General features: G+C 41.9%; 1 protein-coding gene across 1 annotated transcript in view; it reads left to right on the forward strand.

Annotated features, from left to right (window-relative positions):
• LOC134441957 (NLR family CARD domain-containing protein 3-like) overlaps positions 1-27,992 on the forward strand; it is a 48,324-nt gene that overhangs the window by 13,579 nt on the left and 6,753 nt on the right. The window contains exons 4-6 of the mRNA XM_063192340.1: positions 1,552-1,719; positions 25,869-26,030; positions 27,050-27,211. Of these exons, the coding sequence (XP_063048410.1) occupies positions 1,552-1,719; positions 25,869-26,030; positions 27,050-27,211 (492 nt within the window). The remainder of the gene's footprint in view (positions 1-1,551; positions 1,720-25,868; positions 26,031-27,049; positions 27,212-27,992) is intronic.

The following is a 27,992-nucleotide window of genomic DNA, read 5'->3' on the forward strand; positions in this document are numbered from 1 at the left end:
TGCAAGAGTCTCTGAAATATGGGATAATTTCCAAAAGGACAAATATGACCCCAGAATTTGCAGTAAAGAATTTGCCTATCATTCGTCCACGACAAACATGCATTACCACCTCAAGAATATAAGTAGCGTACTTGCCTACTGGCCTAGTTACCCTATGCCGATCTGAAGTTTGAATGCAATAAATAATGAAGCACATTTTGTTTTGTCACTAGTATTTGTAAGGCTGAAGTATCCAGCTCACTGTTTTACTTATTATTTAAAGATGTCCTCTCATCTTTATTTCATTAATACTGCTGTGTTCCCCATTGTTATTGAATGCGTTACGCGTTGGACCTGTTTTTTTAAAAAAAAAACGTCCTGGTTGCTTTGTTTCAAGTCGTTTTTGCAACCTAGCAAGGTGGCTTGTGGACAAACGAGTTTTCCAGATTTCTCGTGGATATCCGTCTCTGATTGGTTATCGACTCGCCACTTCCACGGGTGGTACTGCACGATAGGGGCGCCAACGGAGGCATGCAGGCTCCATTCAGGGCTGTGCTCTCTCGACAGCGACCCCTAGGCGAACTGCAGTCATGGGTCGACTAGAGTGGGGAGGCTGTATGTAAACTGGCTGTGTGTTCTGTGTGTATCTGAGCAACCAGCTGATAGCTAGGCTAAGCTAGGTTTCGGGCCACCAGGCGTTGCTTGTTTTTAAAACAAGCAGAAAAAAATGGGTCGACATAAACCCATGTCTGCAACGCCTTCTTTCGATGTGACGCAACACAGACAGGCTTTCGTGATTCGCTCGTGGCTCTGCATTGTTTATGTCAATTGGGAAACACAGCCAGGCGAGGTGACGCACCACTATGAAGCCTTGCATGTGAGTTTAACTTGGGGTGACCGTCCGTTTTTCAAAAGGAGCGAGTAAAACCGTTTTTTTTATTGGAAGTCCATCTTTAAATCTATCGACCTGTCAAATGTGGTGAGGGATTTAAAAATTGAATTGAATGCCTCAAGCCTGGCGCCAGCCTCCCAAGATGTGAGACAGTGAAGCATGTGGTTACCAGCAAATACACCACAACAAAACAAACACTTCAGGAGGCCACAATCAAAAACTGCAAATCACTCACAACGGATATATGGACATCTAACCAGATGGAAAGTTACATAACGGTCATCAAAGCTGCTGTGTTGGACTCACGCATTAAAAGCTTATCGTTCATGGAGGAAGGGGAAAGCGATGAGGCACACTACGGTGTTGGATTTAGCTGATAGTCTATCTCCAGCAAAAGAGCCTGCTCAGAGACAACACGCTGAGGATGACGATGAGCCTGGGCCTGCACCACAGAAGAAAACGGGAAAGGATGAAAAGCAGGATGAAATATCCATGTCATGCCATAAGCCATGAAACTTTCCACACTAAAATGACAGGTGTTTCAGATTCTTTATGTAATCCCTGTACATTACCTGGGGAACAAAATAAACCAGGCAAAAAAATATAAGAAAGTAGCTCAAAATAGGCTTATACAGATACAGTACATGTACCTTATACATTGTCATATCTTTATATCATAGGCTGGACAAGTGCAACCTGACACACGAGAGCTGTTCGACTATTGCAGATGCCCTTAGCTCTTCCTCTTTGAAGGAGCTGGATCTGAGTGGCAATGTCATTACAGACTCAGGTGTGGAGGTTCTTGCCTGCAGACTGGCAAATCCTCAGTGCAAACTTGAGACTCTGAGGTATAGTAATTTTATAAACACTTCCGTTCCTTCAACATTAGGAAAAATAAATACACCACTGTTAATAAAATTTGTTTTACCACTTTGGGAAATTATTGTGGTGCTAAAGTGAGAATATTCCTATGTTAACATTACATAGCATCGCATAGAAAGGATCATGATGTGCTTAAGTTGACTGTGTATCGGCCCCACCCATATACCCCTCTATACATGTTAGAGGCCACTATACAGTCCCTGTGCACCATCATGGGTTAATATTCGGTGTCTGAGTAGTGGTGGCCATTCCGGATTTGCGTAGCAAATGCCATAAGTGTCAGAACCTGGAAAATGGCTCAAGAGCGCAGAACAACAACTACAAATGCACTCAGAGAGTGCAGACCACCGCCAAGGAAGCTGTTTGATAGAACATTTCAATATGTTACACCCTGATTGTTTTCATGATTGACCTTCTGTCAAACTTGTCATAAATTTAATCGCCTAAAATAATAGCTGAAAATTATCGAGGAATCATCATTTGATCAAAGGTCAAGGCCAAGATATTTTTCTTATGACTCATCTTCTTTCTGGGAAGAATCAGTCATGTCTGCTATCATTCCCTACTAGAGAGAGAGCCCTCCCCCCCTCTCTATACTAGACTTAACTGTCATGTGGTGGTTTTGTTTGGACATGTGGGGTTTGTGTTTGGGAACTGGTATGCCCCTCCTTTCCCACGCTACTGTAGGTGGTTGCTATCTGACCAGTTGCTAGGTGACCGGTACGGGACCCTGCTGAATGAACTTGAGATTATTTGCAGAGGAGGTCTGTATACCTCCTCCTCCTCTCTCCCTCTCTCTTTCACCTCCCAAAATAATAGCCCTAATTATATAGATCATGGGTACTCAATTAAAAGTCCCCGAGGGCCAGTTTTTCAAAATTCCTCCCAATAAAGGGCCGGGCCGGCACCCCCCCCCCCCAAAAAAAAAAAAAAAAAAAAAATAAAAAAAAATAAATAACATAAAAATGATAAAAAATTATTGTAAGCACAATACACACGCACTCACACCCGCAGCAGATTTCTAGTTTCCAGTGACAGGATATGTGGTGAGGTGCCTGCCTTGCTCTCATTGCCACACACCCTTTAGTAGGCCTTTTTTTAATGACATAATTATCTGTTAGCCTATATTTGCAGACTACATTCATAAAGATTTATTTCTTAGTGAGAAAACCAATAAGCCTGAAGATAACACTTTTCAAACAAATGTTGCTTATTATGACTTTGTTTATGCAGCTCTCACATGCATAATGAGAATCAGATGCAATAATGGACCCAACAAAGAGGACACATAGATAGGAGAACACCAGGGGACCATTCCATCATTGGCGCTGGATTTAGCGGCGCTTATGTGCAAAAGCAGAGTTTCAACTAACGACAGCTTAAACTTGACGCCGTTGCACCACTGAGGATCAACTGCAGCTTGGCTAGTTTCACTTCAGCTGCTCATCAAAGCTGGCGTTGCACTCGTGCACGTTGTACATGGGAAGTCCATATCGACGATTGTCGAAAATGCGATCATGTTGTAGACTCAGGCTTGCCTTGTCAAATCAAGTCTTTATCACAGATATTAGGCGACCATCTGTAGGTGAGCGGTATTCGCAACCGTACTGTGATTGAGAGACCAGCGTTCAATCCCCACCATGCGTAATGACAGATCATAACTCAGATCAAAGGGAGAGTCTCGTCCGAACCTCGACTGCCATAATTTCAATGCGTAAAAATAAAATGCTTGCATCATCTGAAGGCGTTTTAATTTTATATTTCAGAAGAATTTATTTTATGATAAAAGGCATAGACTAGGTAAAACGTTAGGCAGAGATAATTGAATCATTGCAATGCAAACTCCAAGCGTAGGCATCTGCAAGGTGGTTGTGAAGACGTTTTTGTATTGCCTATGCTGAATATAGCCTAAATAAAAGGTCTACATTTAATGTAAGCCTATTGGTAGACCTATTGCTTGACAGCAAATGAAGCCAGCCACAAAGCGACATCATAGGGGAGAATAGGCAAAAGTATGTTGTAAAGCTTTCATTTCTAACATGTCGCCATGCAAGACTTGAACCCGGGACGACCACTTATTACGCAGCACACCTGCCCCTGGGCCATTCACGTCTTCATTATCATGGAAGGAATTGTCCAATATCATCTTAGTAAATCAACACTAAAAGTGTTTTTAAAAATGTGCTGATTATCAGAAATCCCGCGAAATGAAAGACAATGGTAACTATTGTAGTTTTTACTGGCATTATCACATCATAGGCTATCAAAATAGAGTGAATGGTTCGCTTTGATCTCGTAAAATGATGGCGGGAATCAAGCAGAACGTGCCCGTTGTGACAGCTGTTTCCTACAGGTTCATGTTTTGTGCAACACTGATTCATTTAGCCTGGTGTTAAACCTGGGAGCTACCAGGTTAACGTTGGAGCATAAATTACCGTGGCAACTCAGCTGAGTTTCAGGTTAGCAAGGCTGATGGAACGGATCTCTGTCTAAAAATAGCGCAGTTTACGGACTTGAGCTCGGATTTGGGGTTACCGCCGTTGATGGAATGGTCCCCAGGTTTTGTCACAACATTTGATGCAATGTTGATTAAATGCAACGGCCAATAATAAATTGTCAAGTTGCTCATAACTTTGTTTGTAGTCTTATTGGTATTAGCATTCCAAACAAACTATTTGGGGACTGTTTAAAAGTGTAAAACGTTTATCAAGCACTTCATTTTTAAGTAGGCTACCACTAGTTAGCTGCCAGCAGAACTCAAACACAGTTTGCCTTCATTTGTGTTGGCAACTAACTGCTAAACCAATTCGAAGTCCTAACACACTGTTTGCAATCAAATGTGGACCATTACTTTCAAAAACGAGGCATAGCGAATTTTGTGAATAATTTATTTACAGGCTCTGAAACAGTCCTTCCCTTGCAGTCTACCTCACAACCTCTAATGACACCCTTGTAGGTGCTTCTGTCCGGAGCCTGCAGTGACTGACAAACAGGGAGATAAACCCTCTCTGGAGAAAGAAACTACCTGAGGTGGCGGGGCACGGCACGCTTCTTCATAGCGTCTGTGGCGCGATTTCAAAATAAGAGCCGATAGCGCGATCGGATCCCAAAAAAAACAAACCGATGTTGTAATATAACTGACGGTGGTGATGGATGAGGAGAATTCCATTTTTCCCTCTTCCCAGGCCTTTCAATGTGTTTTAGTTTTTGACTATCTCTGTCTAAAAACTCTTCCTCTTATACACGGTGTGAGTCCTCACCTGCTTAGTCTTCCTGGCGCCCTCAAAAAAGGGGACATCTCATCGTTATGTTAAAGATCATTTTCAGCGCCCTATTTTCCATCCGGTCATCACCGGTTAGATAGGAGTAGGTGTACCATCTCAATGGTCCCCCTGTAGAAGGTAGTCATGATGGCTGGTGGGGCACTGGCATGCCTCAGTTTTCTGCAGGAAGTAGAGGTGTTGCTTTTCTTTCTTGGCCAGTGATGCTGTGTTGGTGGGCCAGAGAGGTCTTCTCTGATGTGAACTCCAAGGATGGAGCACACATAGATAATCTTGCTTGCGCCCAACATCCTCTTGTTATGCCACTGGTCTCGAGCCTCGGTCGGGCTCGGACAGAAATATTTTAATTAGTCTCGGGCCCGGGTCAGATTCGAGAACTTTTCTGTCGGTTGAGGGCCGGCATTAAATATGTTACTACATTATTTCAACAATTTGAGTGATTAAGCTGCTGAGCTGAATGAATGAATGGTAGCACCATCGTGGATCGATGACATCATGAACACCAGCCTTCAGGAAACTCACAACATTTTACAGCTTTGATGGAAGACGGTGAGACTTTGTGTGATTAGAAAGACAAGAAGCTAGATCCTGGACTCTTAAGTCATTTTGTGCAAGGTGTAGCAGGTTGGCCCTGCCATCACGTTAGTGTGTGTGATTGACAGCTGCTGATTGACAGCAGTGGGCGGGCATAATCTATTTATATGAATGGGCCCTTGCTTCCTGTCTCGTTTCCGCCACTCATTGTTTTGGCGTGAGACTGGCTGCGTTGGTTGCCGAGGGGCCGCTGATGAACTGCGAAGAGCGGCATTACTCACCCGCACTTGTGATCGTTCAGAGCGCACTGTAACCTACGTGGCGCTTAGGAGCTAGGAGCTGGCTGATAGGCCAGTTAGCCTGCTCGAGTTAATTGGTGTGGCGTGGCGATCCTTGGAAACATTGTGTCGGTGATTCGCTTGTTTGAGCTTTCATCGGCGGCCCATCCGGTAAGAACCAGCCAGTGTGGTGCGCCTACATGTCCCTCGGCTGCTGTTTCGCTGGAGAGTTTGGTTAGAATCTGTTTCGCCCCTGCTTCACCTGCTGCTTGGCTGTGCTTTGCTCTGCTGGGGTTGGGGAAGTACCCCGCTTGCTGGCCACTAGGGTTGTGCCGATGGACGATGTCATCGTCCATCGTCATTTTTGACCCACCATCACAATGGATGGTAACCATTGTGATGCCACGCCCCCCCCCCCCCCCCCCAGCCTACTGCTACAAAATTGGCTTATTCTTAAAGGCTACAATTCATTGTTATTACTATTATTATTGTTATTATCATTATCATTATTATTATTGTTATTATAAGCTAGCCTACATATTATTATTATTAGGTCTATTATTATTATTATTATTATTATTATTATTATTATTATTCAGGGTATTGAGTCTAGGTAGCTTATCTTGATTTTTACCATGCCAAACATTTCATGTTATTCACGTTATAAGCCTGCACCTGCGTCGGGAAACTTGCTCATTGTCAACAGAAAATGCAGTAGGCTGATCACGTTCAACTTCAAGGGAAGCATTAGCATGCTTCCGTGCAAAGGCTACAAAATATAATAGACACGAAGGTAATATGAACAGGTTTATTAAAAGTTGAAGAACAAACAGAAACACAATGGCATTTAGGCCTACTGTTTTAAACTGCAAAAGCGTTCACATAATTTGTCATGCACTTCACTGATACAACAGCAGAACAACAAAGGAAAGAATAACGAAATAATATAAGATCAAGAAAATAATGAAACAAACATAAAGCATGACTTAGCCTAGGCTATAGAAAACTGTAATAACTTAAAACGTTTACATGGCCGACAGAGTGCAGCCTAATTATTTCCAAATGATGTAGGCCGCCTAAATATCAATGTTTCTGGCCAAAAAAACCAACATATTCACCTTATCAGGCTTTAATAGGCTGCGGATTGGTGTGACCACACTACCCGCGGTGCTGAACACTCTTTCGGAAGGCGTGCTGGTAGCGCATATGCATAGATACTTCTTGGCGATTTTTGCCATCAAAGGAAACCTGTTCTGGTTATTTGCCCACCATTTCAGCGGATCCTCTTCCCCGTCGATAGCGCTTTCCTGCAGGTAAATGGCGATTTCTGCCTGAGCTCTTTGCTCGTCAGTGAGCGTGATCTCTCTGGCCCCCCTTTTCCCTAAAAGACTCCCCAAAGACGCCTTCTTTTTTTTGGGTGCTGCCGCGGCACTGTCTCCCGCTCCCTCTTCTCCGCCATGTGTCGGGCCTTCTTGTGTTGCGTTGTGTTGTGTTGTGTTGTCAGCCACGAGCTCTTCGATCAGGTCAGATTTTGTAGAGTCAAGTAGTGGGGGGCTCATGTGGTCGCCTCTGTATCTGGGGTCAAGGAATGTTGCTTTGCGCAGCATCCGCTGGGTGGGCTCTTCATATCTGCGCTCCATCTGTTCCATGACAACGCGCTTCAGGTTCGCCGTCAGCTCAGTATCCTCCTCGCATCTCTCAAGCACGCCTTCGAGATGGCCCAGCATGGGTACCAGGGAGGACACGGTGACATATTTTTCTCCGGAGAGAATGTCGGTGAAGTCCGCCACTGGCTTCAGCGCCTTGTTTACCGATTCCAAGACACTTATGTCCTGCCATGTCAGCTGGGGCAGTGGTCGGCGGCTTCTGTCCTGCGCAAGCACTCTTTTGATGGCTTGTGCTTGCTCCAATATCCTGTCCACCATTTTTTGTTTGGAGCCCCATCGCGTGGCACAATCCTGTCAGTAAAGGCACAGACCCAGTTATACACATTCGTTAAGTTGTCCTAACAATTAGCTGCACATTTATTTAATAAACCTATAAAATTGGTCTAAACTGACAACCTGTGCTATATTTGACCATGCATTTATTAATAATGTTAAAAGCTATAAAGGCTAACACATTAAATGCTAGTTTTAAGTTGTAGCAATTGCCATAACTATTACCGTGATCAATGCATGCTCGGGGAGGTTCATCTCCATCTGCGCTTTTCGAAGCTCACTGCGCCGTAGCCAGCTGTGGGAAAAGGCAGCGTTGACAGCTCGGCAAACCCCAAAGGCGCGGTCTGTGTGCGCCCTCTGTTGCGTCAGGGAGTTGTTAATGGCAAGGTTCAAATTGTGGCCAAAGCAGCTTAGCCATGGCCATCTTAACTGCCGGATGCCAGCGACAATGTTCGCCCCGTTGTCTGTAGTGATGCAGGCGATCTTGGTCTCCTCTATCTCCCACTCCACCATGGTGCTGCGCAGAGCATCTTCCAAATTGTCCGCCGAATGGGTCTCAGGCATGAAGGTGGTCTGCAAACATTTGGACTGCATTATCCAGTCTTGGTTAATGTAATGCGCAGTCACGGACATGTATGGCATCATGTTGCAGCTGGACCACATGTCAGTTGTCAAGGCCACATACTTTATCTGACCCAGCTCGGTTAAGATGCCACTCCTCACCTCGTTGAACATTTTGGGCACAGCCGTATTTGAGAAATACTTGCGGCCTGGTAGCTCATATTGCCTGTCAAAGGTGTGTAGCATGGCCTTGAAACTGGACTTCTCCACAGTGTTGAACGACACCATTTCTTTTGCTAGGTAGCGCGTCACGACACCTGTTAACTCCTTCCACCGGTCGCTGTCACTTTTGTATTTGGTGCTTTTCGCAAACATCCCAGAAATTGTGGGTTGCGTCGTTTTTCCAAGCCCTGCGCGCACGGACACGTTGATAGTAGCATATTGTGCGGGATGATGAGCACGCATGTGGTCGTGGAGATTTGTAGTCTGCCCACACTGTAAAAAAAGCCTGTTGAAATTACGGCAAAAAACTGTCAAATTGCAACAGTCAGTGACCGTAAAATGTAAAACAGTTTGTCTCTGTACTAAATACGGCAAGCTACTATTAAGTCAAAAAGCACTACATGACTTTATTTTTGACAGGTGTCATATGTAGAAAATACTGGACTGTTCTCTGTAAACGAAAAAATATTGGAAAATACCGTTAAGTGAAGATGAAATAGTCAAGAAACGATACATCACTTTATTTTTCACTGGTGTCCTATGTAGAAAATACTTAACTGTTCACTGAAAAGGAAATATTTGAAAATACTGTTAAGTGAAGATGAAGTAGTCAAGAAACGGTACATGACTTTATTTTTCACTGGTGTCATATGTACACAGCAAATTTGTCAGAGTTAGATTGATCAGACTGGTTAGACTGTGTTCAGCCAAAATCTAAACACCAAGAGTTGCAGCAAGACTACACAGTGTTATTTGACTCCTCTGGATCGGAGTTGTTGAGCTAAGAGAGCTAGAGAGTTAATGTTTAATTCCCCAGAGAGTTATGAAAACCATGCCTCCTCAAATGTCAAATGTTTTGGCAACATGAGCAGCCATTTTTGTTGAGTCCCCTATAAGTGAACCAAACTCAATCCTCTGTAAGTGAACCAAATTGTGAACCAACAGACAAAGAACTCTGTTCTGCTTTTCTTCACATTGTGTATACTACAAAAAGTAGGTGCTCTTTCTGGTCGTGTTAGGCTTTTTGAGTCCTCTTTTTGTCCAATAGATCTCTTGTGATTGCACTTGTTCCAGGTGCAACTTGTCAAACCACTGATAGGCTGGTTGTAACAGGCAGAGTTTGATGTCAACATGCTATTTGATTAGTAGCCATCAATTAACTTAGATTACAACCCTCTGCATGTGTTCAAGTTCATCCTGCGCAACATTTCCCTTATTGGACTTGGAGGCTTTGCCATCAGAGTTTTCGAGTGAGAGGCAAATTGACAAAATAAACCTCTATAAAATTCAGAAAATCCTTATTTACATTCCTCCTACCCAACAGAAAGCAATGGAGGTTATAATGAATTAAATATTAATTACTCCACAGAAAACAGATTGCCTGTCTGCTTGGCTCCAGGTGCCTCCACGTTGTAGATTTGACAACAGTGAAGCTGGCAACTGAATAAACTGTGCAACAGTTAAGGACATTTTGCAATAATTCACTGTAACTTATATATTTCTCCGGTAACAGCCTACAGTTTAGCCTCATTTAATGTGTAAAATATACCTATAGGCTAGTATAATCTGAAAAAGTCTACCTGGGACAGTAATCCCTTGATTCAGTCTCTTAGAAATAGGCCAGTCTATTTTAAACTGTCATTCTACCCCATCCAAATCAATCTATCAATCAATTCCTGACCTCACCTGAGTGCTAAGGGCACTGATTAACTTACTGCCTGCACCTGCTAAATGCCTCATCACTTGGGTCACATGATTCACTTGAACATGTATTTAAACCGGGACTGTTGCATTGTGCTATTCACTGGTTGGCAGCTAGCTAGCTAGCTGGCTGACTGGCTGTAAGGCCGGCCGGCCGACCGGCCTGCCCTCACCTGGTCGGCCCGGCTAGCAGGTCACGTTGTAAGGGTGGCTGTATGGCTGGCTAACTAGCTTGTTTGTTAGCGTGCTTGCCCCACTAGCTGTGACCTTCATTTTACTCAAGGTTATTTTCAGGCCTTTTTCAAAAATACCCTTCAGTGAGTAGAATCAGTCCAATCAGTTGTCTGATTGTAACTCTATAGGACTCACCTATTATGTGAAATTTATGGGAATTCCACTTAAATGCAACACATATAAACTTTGAATCCTACGCCTGAGCAACACAATTGTGCTGCTGGTTTAGCAATAAATTCTGTGGAATGAATAGAGACTCACCTTAAAAACAAATGCTTTATACTGTAAATTGAACAGTCATACTGTCAAGGCATGAATAATTTCTGTTGTTCTAACCAGGGCTTGAAAACGAAATTATTTTTCAAACGTTCCGTTCCGAACGGTTCAGGCAAGTTTCAGTTTAACGTTTTCGTTCCTGCAATCGTTCCCCCACAAAAATATCGTTCCTGAACCGGTTCGGAACGAAAAATAACGTTCGTTCTTAACGTTCCTGCAGTGTTTAACGGCCATATTAAGTCTATTTTCGTGGACTTTATCTTAGAATAGACGTACTCATTATTTCCCCTTGATTTACACAGCTATTCTCAAAAATAATAACACACCCAAAAACACTCAAATAGGCTATCCATCCTGGCAGATTTAACCGGATGCCTTATCAAAAGTAGCCTATGCCAGCCCAGTAGTGGTGGGTGGATGTTGATTAGGGAGGCACAATACAGAATAGCCAGAGAGAGTTTAAAAAAATTGCCGGAGAGAGTTCCTAAAAAAACTCTGGAATAGCGCAGGTAAACGTCAGCATAATAAGAGGTGTGGATAGGCATGGATTTCAGTTCTTGCCTAGCTCTATTTAATAGGCCATGATGAGGTTTGCAGCAAGTGAAACGTGTAAAAGGGACACAGTTTGCTCCACAAAAAATCCCAAACTGTTTTGAGATGTGCACTATGCAATGGGTCACTAGTTCTAGAGAAGGGGCAGGTTGCATAGTCTGAAACCTCGGATATGCTCTCAGATATCGGCTACCAACCATTCCAGTGCAAGTCCATCACCACAAAACCGGAGACCTTTTGTAGCCTAACAGACAAGCGTCACAAAATAGTACGAGTTTCCACGTAGTCCATCCCATCAGCCCAGCCCTCTGCACGACAGAAGAGAATAATAACTTAAACAACAACAAATGCGCTGTCTTTCTCTATCCCTGCTTGTTGTCACACGCGACCTACTGTTATTCGTGATGACAGCCAGGAAATATTGTGCAATACTGAGGAAACCATCGAAACATTGAGCGGGCCAGCTAACGTCAGCTAGCGTCTGTCCATCTGCCACGAATGACTTTATCCCGCATTGACCACAACAACAGATAAATAAGACGTCCTTGATTACAGCACATAAAACACCAACTCTCACCTCTCTTCTCTACAACCGACAGTGGGATACGCTGCGCACAACAAAAGCACTTCAGTAACTTTACGACAACATAATTTGCCATAACCGCATTGAACATCGAGGCACTCGGCGGTGCCATTACAAGTAGTAAGCTAAACATGACTTACCCACCAGTTGCCTCTCGAGAGCACTCTGCGAATTAGGTTAATCAAATCGCCTATCCAATTCCTTTGCAAATCATAGACTGTATTGTCCAAATACTCTGTCCCTGTAGGAATCCCAACACCGATCTCAAGACATGTTTTCTTTTGCTCTCTCTCCATGGTGTCAATATAAAACTCTGTAGGCCTACTGTCCGTGAATGAGACTGAAGAACAGCGCGGGTAAAGTGTCATTTCTCTTACAAAAACTTATTTGATATTGGTGGTCAACAACTTTAGGGCGGGGTTATTAGAGCCAACTTCCAATCACTACGAGAAAGCCAGGAGAACAGAGACAGTTAGTTCTAGTTTCCTATCAAAATCTCTGAGGAGAAGCACATCCTAAAATTTACCCAGGAAGTTTCTCTATACAATGCACAGTCGCACTCTGATTGGCCAATGCTCCTCAATATTTTATCAATCGGCGGCAAGAGCTCAGGTGAAGCAAAATGCTGTTGCTGTATGCATGTTTCCCCTCATACACGTCAGTAGCCGAACTAAAAGACTGCTCGTCGCCATGGTTACTCCGCAAACAAAATCGTGCACTTGTATGAAATATAGAGAACGAAAAAAAAACCGTTATTAACCGGTTTGTGGATTTCAGAATAACGTTTTTGTTCCGGAACACTTGAAGACCATTTCGTTTTCGTTTCCGTTTCCGTTCCTTGTAAAATTCCATAAAATTTCGTTCGTTTTCGGTTTTCGTTTTCGTTCCTTGAACCGGTTCGGAGCCCTGGTTTTAACAGAAATTGACAGTAAAATAGGCAAATGAATGCTGTGGAATGGTTAGTATTTCACTTAAAAAACAACAGGGTTGCATTGTTAATTATACAGCTGTATACCAAGAGCCTACATGAGTGTCACTGTTATTTAAACAGTAACTCCCCTTTATTGTAACATCTTGAAAATGTTGATTCTACAAGTCTTAATTTACCTTACCGTAAATCCATATACAAGATCTCTGTGTTTTATACGGTGAAAAAATGGCAACCACAGCTGCCAGTTTTTCACCGTAATTTTGACAAGAATTTTTTTACAGTGCATCTTTGCATTGGACAACACGGGCGCAAATCTTGCAGATACAGTCTTTTAAATCTTTTGGCAGCCCACGCTCATCAGGTTCAAATCCAAAAAAGTTCCAAATAGGCGAAGTGGTGCCCTTCTTTGCTACCAAATGCGCCATGGTAGGTTACCCGCTGTTGAACAGTTCAAATCTAACGGAATAAAACTGACGCTTATAACAGTTAAAATTCAAACGAAATGGAACAGCAGTTTTTTATAACGCGCAGCGCGCCAAAGCGCAAGAGCATTAGTAAAACAAAACATCAAAATATAGCCTTTCGTTTTAAACACATTACCATTAAAATGCTGTTGTTAATAGATTAATATTATATATTTAATGCTGGGCTTAAATTAATATTTATTTATGTATTTAATTATTTATTTATTTGTTTAGGCCTATATAGCCTATTTATGTTTTTGGGCTATTTATATATTTATTTCTTTAATTAATTAATACATTATTTCTTTAATGATTATTTTCATTCCGTCATTGATGTCTATATTCAAAGGCAATGGAAGGATTTTTTTTTTTTTTTTTTTGCCCCCCCCCCCCCCCCCCGCGATGTCATCCATCACGATGTTTCACTGCACACATCGTCTTGTGCCAAGTGAGGAGACATCGCCCAACCCTACTGGCCACGCTTACCCCTTTGCCCTGCTGTATGTTTGTCTGAGGGTGCACAGTTTCAGGGCCCTTGCCTGCTTATTCGCCAAGTTATTATTTCTTTTCATTTTCATTTGATTTATATTTGCATGTTTTGTCATTTTGCTTCTTTGCTTTATTTTGTTTGCTGCATGCTCCCATTTTGCTTGCCCTGCTCCCGCATGCCTGCGTGCTCTGCTGCTTGCTTTAACTATTTGTGTGCCAGTAGCTATAGCTAGCCCTGTTGCTAAGGGTTATATGTGTGCAGTGCTTATTTTGTTTATTTATCCTTTTCATTTCATTTACTGTGTGCATTATCTGTGTGTTTAATTTACTTTATTTTGCATTAATTGTGTTTATTTTGGGTTAAGGTGGGATCAGGGAACTTTCGGTAACTGCTACCTCCCTCAGCAGTTTGGGTAGTGCCTAGGGTGTGTGGGTGTGTGTGTGTGTATGTGTGTGAAAGAGAGTGGCCTTTCTTGTATTCCCTTTTTGGTAGTGGAACCCATTGAGTGTAGTGCATCGGCAGCCTGGTGGTGAGAGGAACCCCTTGTGTGCGCACACAGTGAAAGATAAGTAGTACTACAGATCCTTATAGGTTTAGTGATCTCAGTGGTGCCCCAGGCTGCACGACCAGGTTCATTCCTTTCTCTCTCTCTCTCTCTCTCTCTCTCTCTCGCCCTCTCTCTCTCTCTCGCCCTCTCTCTCTCTCTCTCCTCTCGGGGGCCCCTCCCCCGCTACCGTTTGCCCGATCTGGCTTTTTGCGACCTTGCACATTGTTTTATTATTCATGTCTTGCATATTTGTACAACAATAAAAGAGAATTATATTTGGGATCCCGTCTCTGTCCTGTGTGTTTCGAACTTGTGCTAATTTAAGGTTTAGATCTTTCCTGGAGGTAAAATTGCCCTGCCTCTAGGTGGTGTAGTCGCTACTAACTCCTCCCCCTGCTACGTTGGCTACTATTTGAATTCAACAAATTTGGATAACCTTTAATCTCTGACATCTTTGGCCTGAGATGATGTATGGGTCAAAAATTTGCCGCCACTTTTTTGTGTTCCTATGATTCGTTCTCGTAGAAAAATGTTGCGATAAAGTAAGTAAAAATGTCAATGTGGTGCTGTGCTATCTGCATTGGGGGACAGGGAACAGGGGGACACAGGAACAGTGTGATTTTACAACACAGAGTGTGTTAAGGGGTGTGGGTTTACGTTCCTCAGAAAATCACCTGCTTCCCTACAGGCTTATTAAGTGCAATGTAACAGAAGAAGGCTGTGCTGCTCTAACTTCAGTTCTGACATCCAACCCCTCACACCTAATTCATCTGGAGCTAAGTGGAAATGAACTACGCAACTCTGGAGTGAAGCAAATCTCTCGTCTCCTTGGCAATAAAAACTGCAAACTACAAACACTAGAGTAAGTAAAGATTTACTTTAATTAAGTATATTAATTGAGGAAAAATAAATAATGCACTGTTCTCTCTAGTCTGTCAGACGGTGGTATATCTGGAGATGGATTTGCTGATTTGGCCAAAGCTCTTGAATCAAACCCCTCAACACTGACAGACCTAAACCTAAGAGGAAATAATCTCTTGGAATCTGGAGTGGAGCTACTCACCTCAGCACTGAAGAATAAGAAATGCAAACTGAGGTTAGAGAGTTAAGATGGCTTAAAATGTCATCATGATGCAACTGTATTTTCTTGCAGGCGATTTTTGGTTTATGGTGGCTTGGTTTGTATAAGATAACAGATCAATGAATTTCGTGTTACTTTAACATACCCTGTATTTTGTGTCAGATTTTGTACCATCCTTTGTGTCATACAATATGTAGGAATACTGACAGGACCAACATGCACAATACATCATCATACAACAACTCTTTTTTTAGGTTGTTAAAGACTGATGCAGCAGACAAGGCCCTTGGGTATCTGACTGCTGTCCTGGGTAGAAACCCTTTATACCTGACAGCGTTGGACCTGAGTAGGAAAATACCTGGGGATGAAGGAGTCGAAAAGTTCTGTGCTATACTGGAGGAGTCATACTGCAGATTCAAGACACTTAAGTTAGTAATTTGATATATTTGTTTCATACAGTCAATCCAGAAAATCTTCACAGCGCATCACTTTTTTCACATTTTATTATCTTACAGCCTTACCGCAGAAATACACCAGCGGCGATCTGAGCGAGGCGAGTGACGGAAGTAATTGACTTTGTATTGAGTCGAGAGACAAAAGCGATTCCGGAGACTAGAGCGATTTGCGCGACGAGCGCGACAGTTTGAAGTTGAAATCTTTTCAACTTTCTATGACGCAGTTCGGCGACAAGCCGCGACAGCCAATGACTGTATAGAGGTCAGTGACCACAGCCAATGGGAATGCTTTGCCTTCTGCCTTCTACTCTTGTCTCCTCAATCGCTTGTATCGCTTGCTGCTACACTCTGTCGCTTGAATCACATCGCCGCTGGTGTATTTCTGCGGTTATTCCAAATGCTACAAATGAATCTCTGTTGTCAAAATCCTACACAAATTATTCCATTAAGACCATGTGAAAAACAAGTTGTCTTGACAGTTTTGAAAATGCATAAAGATAAAAAACAAGGAAATCATTTTTACAAAAATATTCACAGCCTTTGCTTAATACTTTGTAGAACCACCTTTGGCAGCAACTACAAACCCCAACTCCGATGAAGTTGGGACGTTTGGTAAACAGTGAATAAAATCAAAATGCTATCATTTTCAAAACATTCAATCTATTCATTAGATGGAGAATAGTGAAAAGACAACATATTAAGTGTTAAAACCGAGAAAAAATATTGTTTTGGGGGACATATGTACTCATTTCTAATTTGATAAATCCAACACGTCTCAAAAGAGTTGGGACGGGGATCAGTGAAATTTAGTAAACATCCAAATAAGATAAAACAACAAAGAAGAACATTTCAAAATGAATTGTACTGACGGACAATATAGGTGTCCAGGTATAAGATCATCACAGAGAGGCTGAGTCACTCAGAATTAAAGATGCAAAGGGAATAAGTACCATAGTTATTACATACATTTTTGAATTCCCTTTGATTTACCACGATTGAGTGTATATAAGACATATTTTTGTTAATAAAATCATTGTATAGGTTCATGACATCATGAAATATATATTGGCTGTAGTCTCACTCTAATTCCTGGAGTGCTAGAGCTATTGAAAATTGACCATATTAAGAATGCTTAATGCATGAAAATGACACAGGGGTTTAACCCATTGACGCCGGATGTTGCGTTACGCAACATTGGCCCTGATGCCGGTTGTTGCGTTACGCAACATTATTGATTTGTCAATATTTTCAAGACGCTTGGGCGATGCAATGCACAATGTTTTGTTCAAATACACAAGAGGTGGGTGTTCTCGATTTTTTAAAGATCATGTGGCAAAAAAAAGTTTGATTTGTCGACAAAAATGTCAAACGAAATCAACCATGCTCGCTTCTGCAGACGTGGATTGTTTAGTCATTTCACACAGGTAAAAAAAAAAAAAAAAAAAAAAGGCTGTGGTTCGCGAGACATGCTGTTACAGCGAACGTGACGTTCAGTTGAAAGGTAATGAACAGATTTCGATCGAGGAAAGGAAATATGATTGAAGACCCTTTAGATAGAGAGCAGGAGTGTGATTTGCCGCGGCCGCATGAAGAGGTGGGCGAGTGGCTTCCAAATAGACAGTCAACTAGATTTCGCCCCCGACATTACCAAAAGTTCACTCCGACACTCGGGGCAATTGGCGAAGTTGCCAATATCAGAGGAAGCACGTCCTTTAGATATTTCAGAATATTTTCACTGAAGAACTTTCGGATATGGTGATAGCCTATTGGTGAGGCAGACAACGGTAGACATGCGGATTATAGACGCGCGGCCACACATCCAGCTCAAAGTGGAGCCCCGTCTCAAAATATGATATGAAATAGCTCATCGGTCTCTGCATAACGTTTGGAGGAATAAAACGGCCATACTCGCCGGTGGGAGAGGAAGTGGCTGTATCAGACAAATGTCCCCTGATTTATGGCAGAAATGACTGCCTAATAATTATAATAATAATGATTATTATGATTTAGTTATAGTCGGCTATTGTAACAGTAGCAATAAATAGCCTATAATAAATAGCAGCATCAAGCATTATCCTGAAAGCACATGACATTTTTTTCAATCATTTGATTATGAGATATGATTTTTTTAAGGAATATGTGTTAGTGTTAATGCTGAATGATCATAATCCCGTGACAGCAGAGGATTTTACCTTTTCAATGCAATTTGTCCCATGTCCCTATGTGTTCCAGAGGCTGAGATATTGAATTTTTCATCGGAGTTTTCAACCAAATTTTCTTATCTCAAAAAACCTCAGGCATTGGGGACCTTTTCTAAAAACTGGCTCAGGCGCCAATGGGTTAACATTCTCCTAAGCACCTGAGCTCACTTGAAATAGACCCAGAAGACATGGGAAACTGTCCTTTGCTTACAGAAGTCAGCAGAAGTTGTAGAAGTCCATTCTTTTTGACAATAATAGAGCATTGCACATCCTGTGCTACAGTGAAAATGGACCATCCAACTTGTGTTAGTGCTAGCTTCAAAAGTCAGCCTCCATGATGGCATGCGGATGCAGTAGTGCATTGGTTAAGATGTTCTCACTCATCTGTAGAGTTAAATACAGTGCTGATGGTATAAATGGGTTTAAACAGCATGAAAAGCCACTCATGCATTATATTTTGAAGGGAGATCTTCGATTACTGCCACATAGTAAGGTCAAATTGCATTCTCTACTATGTTTTAACAGTTTGGCTCCATCATAAGGACCAGCATGTGATAAAATGGTGGGTTTTTGGTCAAGACCTGTCACACTGTAAGCACTACAGAAAGGAAAACATTGCAAAACATGACAAGGAATACACCCACCATTTAAACTGGTGAAATCATGTCCAAGATAGGAATTAACACTGTTTTTTATATAAAATCATCTCATCGGTTAATGTATTTAACTGTTAAGTGTTGTCTTTTGTTTTGTTTTTAGTCTTCCTCGACATTTGCTGCCATTTATTGTCCCCGTCCCAACTCTTTTGAGACGTGTTGGATTTCTCAAATTAGAAATGAGTACATATGTCCCCCAAAACAATATTTTTTCTCGGTTTTAACACTTAATATGTTGTCTTTTCACTATTCTCCATCTAATGAATAGATTGAGTGTTTTGAAAATGATAGCATTTTGATTTTATTCACTGTTTACCAAACGTCCCAACTTCATCGGAGTTGGGGTTAGTACATTCATTTTTTCATTTCGAAATGAAAAGGGATTAAAAGGGAGGTCATCGGTGTGTGTTTCAACCTTTCAGTACAATGAAATTGTACATTTTGAGTCTGCACCTGGCTAAAATAGATGGGTGTGAGTTTTGAATGAAATCCTATGGAGAGTATCATGGTCTGCTTCTGTAGTCACAGTGCATGTTGACATGCATGCTTCTTTAGATGTAATTCAAATTTCCAATGTTGACGGCATTCATACATCCCCAAACGATGTCAATCCCACTACCATGCTTGACTAGCCAGATGATGCACTTTTTGGTCAAGTTTTCAAGTTTTCAAGTTTTCAAGTTTCAAGTTTTCAAGTTGGTTTTATTGTCAATTTCTTTACATGCGCTGGTCATACAAAGAATTTGAAATTACATTTCTTGCTTTCCCATGCAGACATAGACTAATCTAGGTAAGGACATAGACAGTATAGACATAGACAGTACTCATACATGGACATAAGACAGTATGGACATAGACAGTGCTCATACAGACATTTAAAGTGCAAGACTGGACAACAGAAGACTTGTAGAGAACATACATTAAGAGGAGGTATTTTGTTGTGCTTTTTCTAAAAGTCCTTTATTGCGTTCTGACATAGTAATAGTAGCATTTGAAGAAAAAATAAATATTAAAAAGGTCTATCAAGTCCACCAGCAACAGTGAGTGTGTGTGTGTGTGTGTGTGTGTGTGTGTGTGTGTGTGTGTGTGTGTGTGTGTGTGTGTGTGTGTGTGTGTGTGTGTGTGTGTGTGTGTGTGTGTGTGTGTTAAGTGCAGGTAGAAAGTGCGGTGTGCGTCTGTGTGTGTGTCTGTGTGTGTGTGTATGAGTTGTGTGTCAGTGTGTGTATGTTTGGGTTTAGTGCAGAAAGTGCGGTGTGCTTGTGTGTGTGTGTCTGTGTGTGCGCGCGCATGTGCATGTTTTGAGTTAGGGCAGGTTGAAAGTTCAGTCACAGATGTAGTAGTGCAGGTGGAATGTTCAGTCGCAGATATGGTGGTGGGGATGAGGGGGGGGGGTTGTCAGTGGCCTGGCTGGCTAGAGGCTGACAGTGGAGGGAGAGTGGGTTGAGTGTTCAGTATCTTGATTGCTTGGTGCATCGTGCTGCTTGCAAGCCTGGTGGTACGGGAACGGAGGCGCCTGTACCTCTTTCCAGAGGGCAGGAGGCTGAACAGTTTGTGTGCAGGGTGGCTTGTGTCTTTGATGATCATCAGTGCTTTCCGGGTGAGGCGTGCAGTGTAAATGTCCTGCAGGGAGGGGAGTGGTACTCCAATGATCTTCTTCGCTGTGTTCACAACACGCTGGAGTGTCTTCCTGTTTTTCTCCGTGCAGCTTCCTCCCCACACTGCAGCTGGACACGACGCTCTCTATGGTTCCTCTGTAGAATGTTGTCATGATGGAGGGTGTAGCACTTGCCTTCTTTAGTTTGCGCAAGAAGTAGAGACGCTGATGGGCCTTCTTCGCCAGTGATGTAGTGTTGGTGGTCCAAGAGAGGTCGTCGCTGATGTGCACTCCAAGGAACTTGGTGCTGCTCACTCTCTCCAAAGCATCACCGTCGATGGTCAGTGGTGGCAGTTGTTTTTGGACCCTCTGAAAGTTGACAACAATCTCCTTGGTCTTGTTGACATTCAGCAGGAGGTTGTTGTCTTTGCACCATCTGGCCAGCAGGTCTACTTCTTCTCTGTAGTGAGTCTCATCGCCCTTGGTGATGAGGCCCACCAGTGTTGTATCATCAGCAAACTTCACTAGATGGTTAGTGCTGTGGGTCGTTGTGCAGTCACGTGTCAGCAGTGTGAACAGCAGGGGGCTGAGAACACATCCTTGCGGAGCCCCCGTGCTCAGGGTCAGGGTGCTTGAGGTGTTATTCCCTACCCGTACTGCTTGTGGTCTCTGCATCAGGAAGTCCAGCAGCCAGTTGTAGAGGGAGGTGCTGAAACCGAGTTTGTCCAGTTTTCTGATGAGTTGTTGTGGTATTATGGTATTGAATGCTGAACCGAAGTCAATGAACAGCATTCTCACATATGAGTCTTTATTGTCCAAGTGGGTGAGGGCTGGATGGAGGGCAGAGCAAATTGCATCCTCCGTGGATCGCTTGGCTCGGTATGCGAACTGGTAGGGGTCCAGGGTGGGGGGTAGAGTGGCTTTGATGTGTGACAGGACTTGATGTTCGAAACACTTCATGATTATGCTACACAGTCTCACCCCAAGTAGTCAATATCTGAGTATCTTTGACCAGACTGCAATTTTTGACGTCTTGGGTATTCCTTCCACGTCACATTTTGACTATGTCCTCAAAGGCGCCCCCTTGTGGCAGCATAACGTCATTGAGGTTAGGTTTAGGAATAGGTTTAGGGTTAGGCCACATAGTCAAAATGTGACGTGGAAGGAATACCCAAGACGTCAAAAATTGCAGTCTGGTCCAAGGTAGTCAGAAATTGACTACTTGGGGTGAGACTGCGTTGGATTATGGGCGTCAGTGCTACAGGACGGTAGTCATTGAAGCATGATGGTGATGATTTCTTCGGCGCGGGTATGATGGTAGCAGCTTTGAAAAGTGATGGGATGACTGCTTGCTCCAGAGAGATGTTAAAGATGTCTGTGAAGATATCCTTCAGCTCTTCTGCACAATCCTTCAACACTCGGCCAGGTATGTTGTCTGGGCCAGCTGCTTTGCGTGGGTTGATGGTGGCCAGTGTCCTCTTCACACTGGCAGAGGACAGGTACATGGGTTGATCATGGGGGGGAGGGGGAGTTTTCTGTGGATGAGTGTCATTTTGTGCTTCAAAACGGGCAAAGAAACTGTTCAGGTCGTTTAGCAGAGAGGTGTTGTTGTCACAGCTTCGTGGTGCAGGCGTATAGTCCGTGATGGCCTGTATGCCCTGCCACAGGCTCTGTGCATCTCTGCTGTCTTTGAAGTGTGTTGTTATTTTGTCCGAGTATTCCTTTTTTGCTTTCCTGATGCCCTGGGACAGGTTTGCCCTTGCTGTTTTTAGGCCAGCTACATCTCCTGCTCTGAAGGCTTTGTCTCTGGCCCTCAGCAGTCGGTGAACGTCTCCTGTGAACCATGGCTTCTGGTTGGCCCTGGTGGTGATGTGTTTTATTTCTGTAACATCGTCGATGCATTTTGTGATGTAGGAGGTCACGGTGTCTGTGTACTCCTCAATGTCAATGTGGTTGCTGTGGGTGGCAGCTGTTTTGAAAATGTCCCAATCTGTGGTTTCGAAGCAGTCTTGTAGTCGTGAGACGGCCCCCTCTGGCCATTTTCTCACCTCCTTCAGAACTGGTTTGGTGAGTTTTGCCCTTTGTCTGTAAGCTGGCAGTAGCAGGATCGTTAGGTGGTTAGGTGGTAAAACTGACTTGTTTATCACCACGCATGCTTAACACCATCTAAAGCAAATTTGTTCATCTTGGTCCCATCAGACCACACAACATGGTCCCAGTGATCCATATCCTTGGTCTGTTCATCTCTCTTGAGACCAAGATAAACAAATTTGCTTTAGATGGTGCCAAGCATGTGTGGTGGTAAACAAGTGAGTTTTACACAAAAAGTGCATCATTTGGCTAGTCAGGCATGGTTGTGGGACTGACATGGTTTGGCGATGTATGAATGCCATCAACATTGGAAATCTGAATTACATCTAAAGAAGCATGCATGTCAACATGCATTGTGATTACAGAATCATGATACTCTCCATAGGATTGCATTCAAAACTCACACCCATCTATTTTAGCCAGGTGCAGACTCAAAAGGTACAATTTCAATGTACTGAAAGGTTGAAACACACACCGATGACCTCCCTTTTAATCCCTTTTCATTTCGAAATGAAAAAATGAATGTAGCTGCTGTCAAAGGTGGTTCTACAATGTATCAAGCAAAGGTTGTGAATACTTTTGTAAAAATGATTTCTTTGTTTTTTATTTTTTTTATAAATTTTCAAAACTGTCAAGACAACTTGTTTTTCACATGGTCATAATGGAATAATTTGTGTAGGATTTTGACAACAGAGATTCATTTGTAGCATTTGGAATAAGGCTGTAAGATGTGAAAAAAGTGAAGCGCTGTGAATACTTTCCGGATTGACTGTACATATACAAAGCGGATTCCAAAAAAGTTGGGACACTTTATATTTTGTGAATAAAATCGAAATGCTGGCATTTTCAAAACATTGAATATGTTAATAAGGTAGAGCATTATGTACAGACAATATATCAGTTGTTAAAGTCGAGCAGAATTATTGTTTTGAGGTAATTATGTGATCATTTAAAATTTCACCCTTGCAACAAATCCCAAAAAAGTTGGGACAGGGCCAATAAAATGCTTTTTATATTGGATAAGACTAAACACAACACAAGGGATGAGACTGAACAGTTAAATACTTTGACTGACGGCATAATTTCTTTCAAAAATTAGATATTTTGATATGCGAGACATGATTTCAGCAGCTCAACTGATAGGTGTGTTCTTCAACTTGTTTACCTTTTTGTTATGCTTAATATGTGGCATATCCTGACTGCAAGAAAACAATTTTGTGACCTGTTTACTCCTATGATGGAACCACACTGTTGGAACATAGTAGAGATTGAAATTTGCCACCATTATGGGGCAATATCTAAAGGCGGTGCTCCAAAATATAATGCCTTGGTAGCTATGTTTGCTGTTTAAAGTCTGTATGTATCATTCAACATTCATTTTATTGCTCTACATGAGTAAGAAGACCCTAACCAAGTCACCTCTGCACCCCCTTACCATCATATATGCTGTCTTTCAGACTGACCACTAAATCAAGCTGAAGTATTCATTTCCTATATAACCTGGAGGGTGCATGACTCCATAATTTTCAAAAAGGATTAAATATTTTCAATTCTGTAATCAGAGGACATTTTCACATGTCTACTAGGTCCATCTAGAATGAGCTTTGCTGCTTGCAACACTGTTTAATGTCTGCATCATGTGCATTAATCAAGCGTTGTGTTTATGGTCATTTTTTCGAGAGCTGTCATTGTTGGAGTGTCATAGTTTGCTTATTTACCACGAGCATGTCATGATCTCATAAGGCAAGGCAAGGCAAGGCAAGTTTATTTATATAGCGCATTTCATACACAGGTGCAACTCAATGTGCTTCACAAAGTTAACAAATGTAAATGAAAGGAAACAGGGAAGAAAGAAGGAAATGAATTAGAGTCAAAAAGCATTTAAAAACATTAAGATAAAACATAAGGTAAAAATAATAATAAAATAAAATAAAATGAAACAAATTAAATAAAAAATAATAAGAATAAGTAATTTAAGCTAGGGGAAAGCATCTGAGAACAGCTTTGTCTTGAGTCTAGATTTAAAGCTATCAATAGTGGGTGCATTTTTTATGTCATCTGGAAGCTGGTTCCAAAGCTTTGAAGCATAGAAGCTAAAGGCTGCCTCTCCACACTTTGTTTTGACTTTTGGAATCACCAGCAAATTCTTCTCCGTTGACCTTAGTGACCTAGTTGGTGCATACAGCTGAAACATATCCAGTAGATATGTGGGTCCCATTCCATTTAGTGATTTAAACACAAGTAGCATAGCCTTAAAATCAATTCTGTAGCTTACTGGGAGCCAATGCAGCGATCTTAAAATTGGAGTAATGTGGTCGAACTTCCTTGTCTTTGTAAGAACCCTTGCAGCTGCGTTTTGTACAAGTTGAAGCTGTTTAATGGTTTTATTGGGGAGGCCAGTAAAAAGACTGTTACAGTAATCAACTTTACTAGAAATAAAGGCATGTATTAGCTTCTCCAGATCATGTTTAGACATCAGGCCCCTAAATTTAGAGACGTTTTTTATGTGATAAAATGCAGACTTAGTAATAGCTTTCATGTGACTGTTGAAGTTTAGGTCACTGTCAATGAGGACCCCAAGATTTTTAACTGTTTCCCTTGCTTTCAGTCCCTTCGTTTCAAGGATAGTAGCAATCTTTTGTCTCTCCTCTCTTTTCCCAAATATAATTACTTCAGTTTTATCTGTGTTCAGCTGGAGGAAATTGTGAGACATCCATTTGTTAATTTGGTCCATGCAATGATAGAGTGATTCAAGGGGGGTATAGTCATTTGGGGACATAGATAAGTAGAGCTGGGTATCATCCGCATAGCTATGGTAATTTATGGAGTTATTCTCGATAATGTGTCCCAGTGGCAACATATACAGATTGAACAGTAGTGGTCCCAGAATGGAGCCCTCATAACTCGTGGAATGATTACACAGAATTCTATATTACGGAAATAGGCCTTATATACCTGCAATTTTGATAATTCAATATTTTTGTGTAATAGATAAGTAATTAGTCCCTCAAAATCTTCGCTGCTGAGTGCCACAGCCTCTCTGTGATGGTATATTATTTGTGCATTCATGTTGGCAATCAATATAGTTCCTTTTAAAATATTCTTCCTTGTGTCATTTTTAGAATTATCCAACTATTACAATATGTTTTGAACCTGTCCCAACTTTTTTGAGATTTGTTGCATGGGTCAAATTTTAAATGATCACATAATTACCTCAAAACAATAATTCTGCTTGACTTTAACAACTGATATGTTGTCTGTACATAATGCTCTACCTTATTAACATATTAGATGTTTTGAAAATGCCAGCATTTTGATTTTATTCACAAAATACAAAGTGTCCCAACTTTTTTGGAATCCGCTTGTAGATCTGGTTGCCATTACATTCAGACATCATTAACTTGAGCACTAATTACCTAAATTTCCCAACCGCCCACCCTCAGCTTGTCAAACTGTGGTATAACTGGGGAAGGATATGCTGCTCTTGCCTTAGCTCTCAAATCAAACCCCTCACAACTGATGGAGCTGGACCTGAGGGGAAATGACCCTGGAGAATCAGGAGTGAAGGACGTTACTTCAGCACGTAATACAAAATGCAAACTGAGGTGAGTCAGGGTTGTTTAGCAAATAGAAAATTAATCTGCTTTATTTTGTATAAAATGTCAAATGTAGGCATACATGTATAGGTTTTGCACTGCTGTGTAAGGGTTGTACCTGTCCTGCCTGTCCATCTGCCCTCCTGTAAAATGTTAAGGAATATTGTTGACATCAATATTTTTCTCCCCCTGTCTGCAGGTTTTTGAACAGTGATGCAGCAGAAGAAGCCTGTGTGTATCTGAAGACTTTATTACATGAAAACCCCTTACTCCTGACAGAGTTGAACCTGAGTCCGCAGAAAATAAGAGACTCAGAGGTGGAGCAGATCTGTGCTCTACTGACAGATTCGCACTGTAGATTCAAGACAATCAAGTTAGTAGTATGATGTGTTTTGTTAAGTGTTTGTTAATTGGCAGGTCAGTCATTGCCTTCATAGCCTTCATTGATAATAGGTAAATGTAAAATGGTATAATCACTTTGCAAAAAAGATGCTCCACTCTCTGGTACAGTTGGTAAATAGTAGTAGCGCATGGTACTTAAAGAACTTCTGAAACTCAAAGCTACATTTCTATAGTAGACCTGATTTCTTAATCATTAAGTATATCATTTTCATTTACAGAATATTTTATTCATATTCAAGAATTTGAGAGTAATCTAACAGTGCTTTTGTGACTAAAACAGTTAAATGGCACTTGTAAAGAAATAATTACTTTGAAATACCCAAAAGCTATGCACACAAAAAATGGGGGGGAAAGAGAACGCAAATGATTATTACAGCATGTAATAACCAAGATTATTACTGTGTGTATGTGCTGTGCTGTAGGCACCTGAAATCATTCATCTGTATACAATTACGGAAAGATTGATACCAAATATGCTTTCGCTTTATTTAGGGCGACCTTTAAACCTATTTCGCTCAGACTACTGTGACAGTGCAATACATGATAATCATAAGATATTATTTGAACAGGTTCATGTTTAATGGTAATAGGATCTCTTTGCAAAATGTGTAATTTTCTTTCTACAGCCTGTCAGACTGTGGTGTAACAGGAAAAGGATATGGTGCTCTGGCCGCAGCTCTCAAATCGAACCCCTCACACCTGGAGGAGCTGGACCTGACAGGAAATGACCCTGGAGACACAGGGGTGAAGGACGTTACTTCAGCTATTAATCCAAAATGCAAATTGAGGTAAGTCAGGGTCAGAGGAAAATACTCTGGAGACTCTGGAGTAAATCTCCTTACTTACTCCTTACTTCCTTACTTCTTACTCAATAAAACTTGCAAACTGATGTAAGTATATGAGCACCATTTTGGCATTTATTCTAGTGAACAGCATTGAAACTTAGGGCCTTTCCCATTACTAATCTCTACCCCTATGCCTACGCCTTCCCCATGCCCCTCGTGCTTTCCAAAGAAGCTTGTGTAGGGCTGGAAACGCAACCTCTACGAATTGGGATATCCTTTCAACAATCAAGGAATGACACTCACAGCTGTCACTAATTCCATGTATTAGGTTGAAGATTTTTTTCATGTGCGTTTCATGGAGAAAAGGGTCATCACACATTAGGACAATGTAAAATTTAGTACAATGAAATAATTATTACCACTTCAAAACCGTCAATTGCGGTGAAAATACTTAAACTTGTATGCAGTTGTGGGTGCCACGGCTTGCCGCCAATTTTTAAATTAATTCGCAATGCATTCAGGGAAACCTGTCGAAGCCCTCTGTCGTGGAGTCTGGTGTCGGAAAATCTCTGGGGGGTGGAAAGCCCTTCGCCGCACCCCTACCCATCTGTCTGAACGTAAAACGGGATGCCACTACGCCTACACGTGGACGCGCAAAACGGAGGCAAAGGGGAACGGCTTAGGGCTAAGGGGTGTAATGGGATTCACCGTTATACTGTTTTGGTATAATATATTCTGTGTTTTGAGAGGAAGATACCCCACATTCTTGTCCATCTTGCTGAAT

Source organism: Engraulis encrasicolus, unplaced genomic scaffold, assembly GCF_034702125.1.
Source record: "Engraulis encrasicolus isolate BLACKSEA-1 unplaced genomic scaffold, IST_EnEncr_1.0 scaffold_101_np1212, whole genome shotgun sequence".
Lineage (NCBI taxonomy): Eukaryota > Metazoa > Chordata > Actinopteri > Clupeiformes > Engraulidae > Engraulis > Engraulis encrasicolus.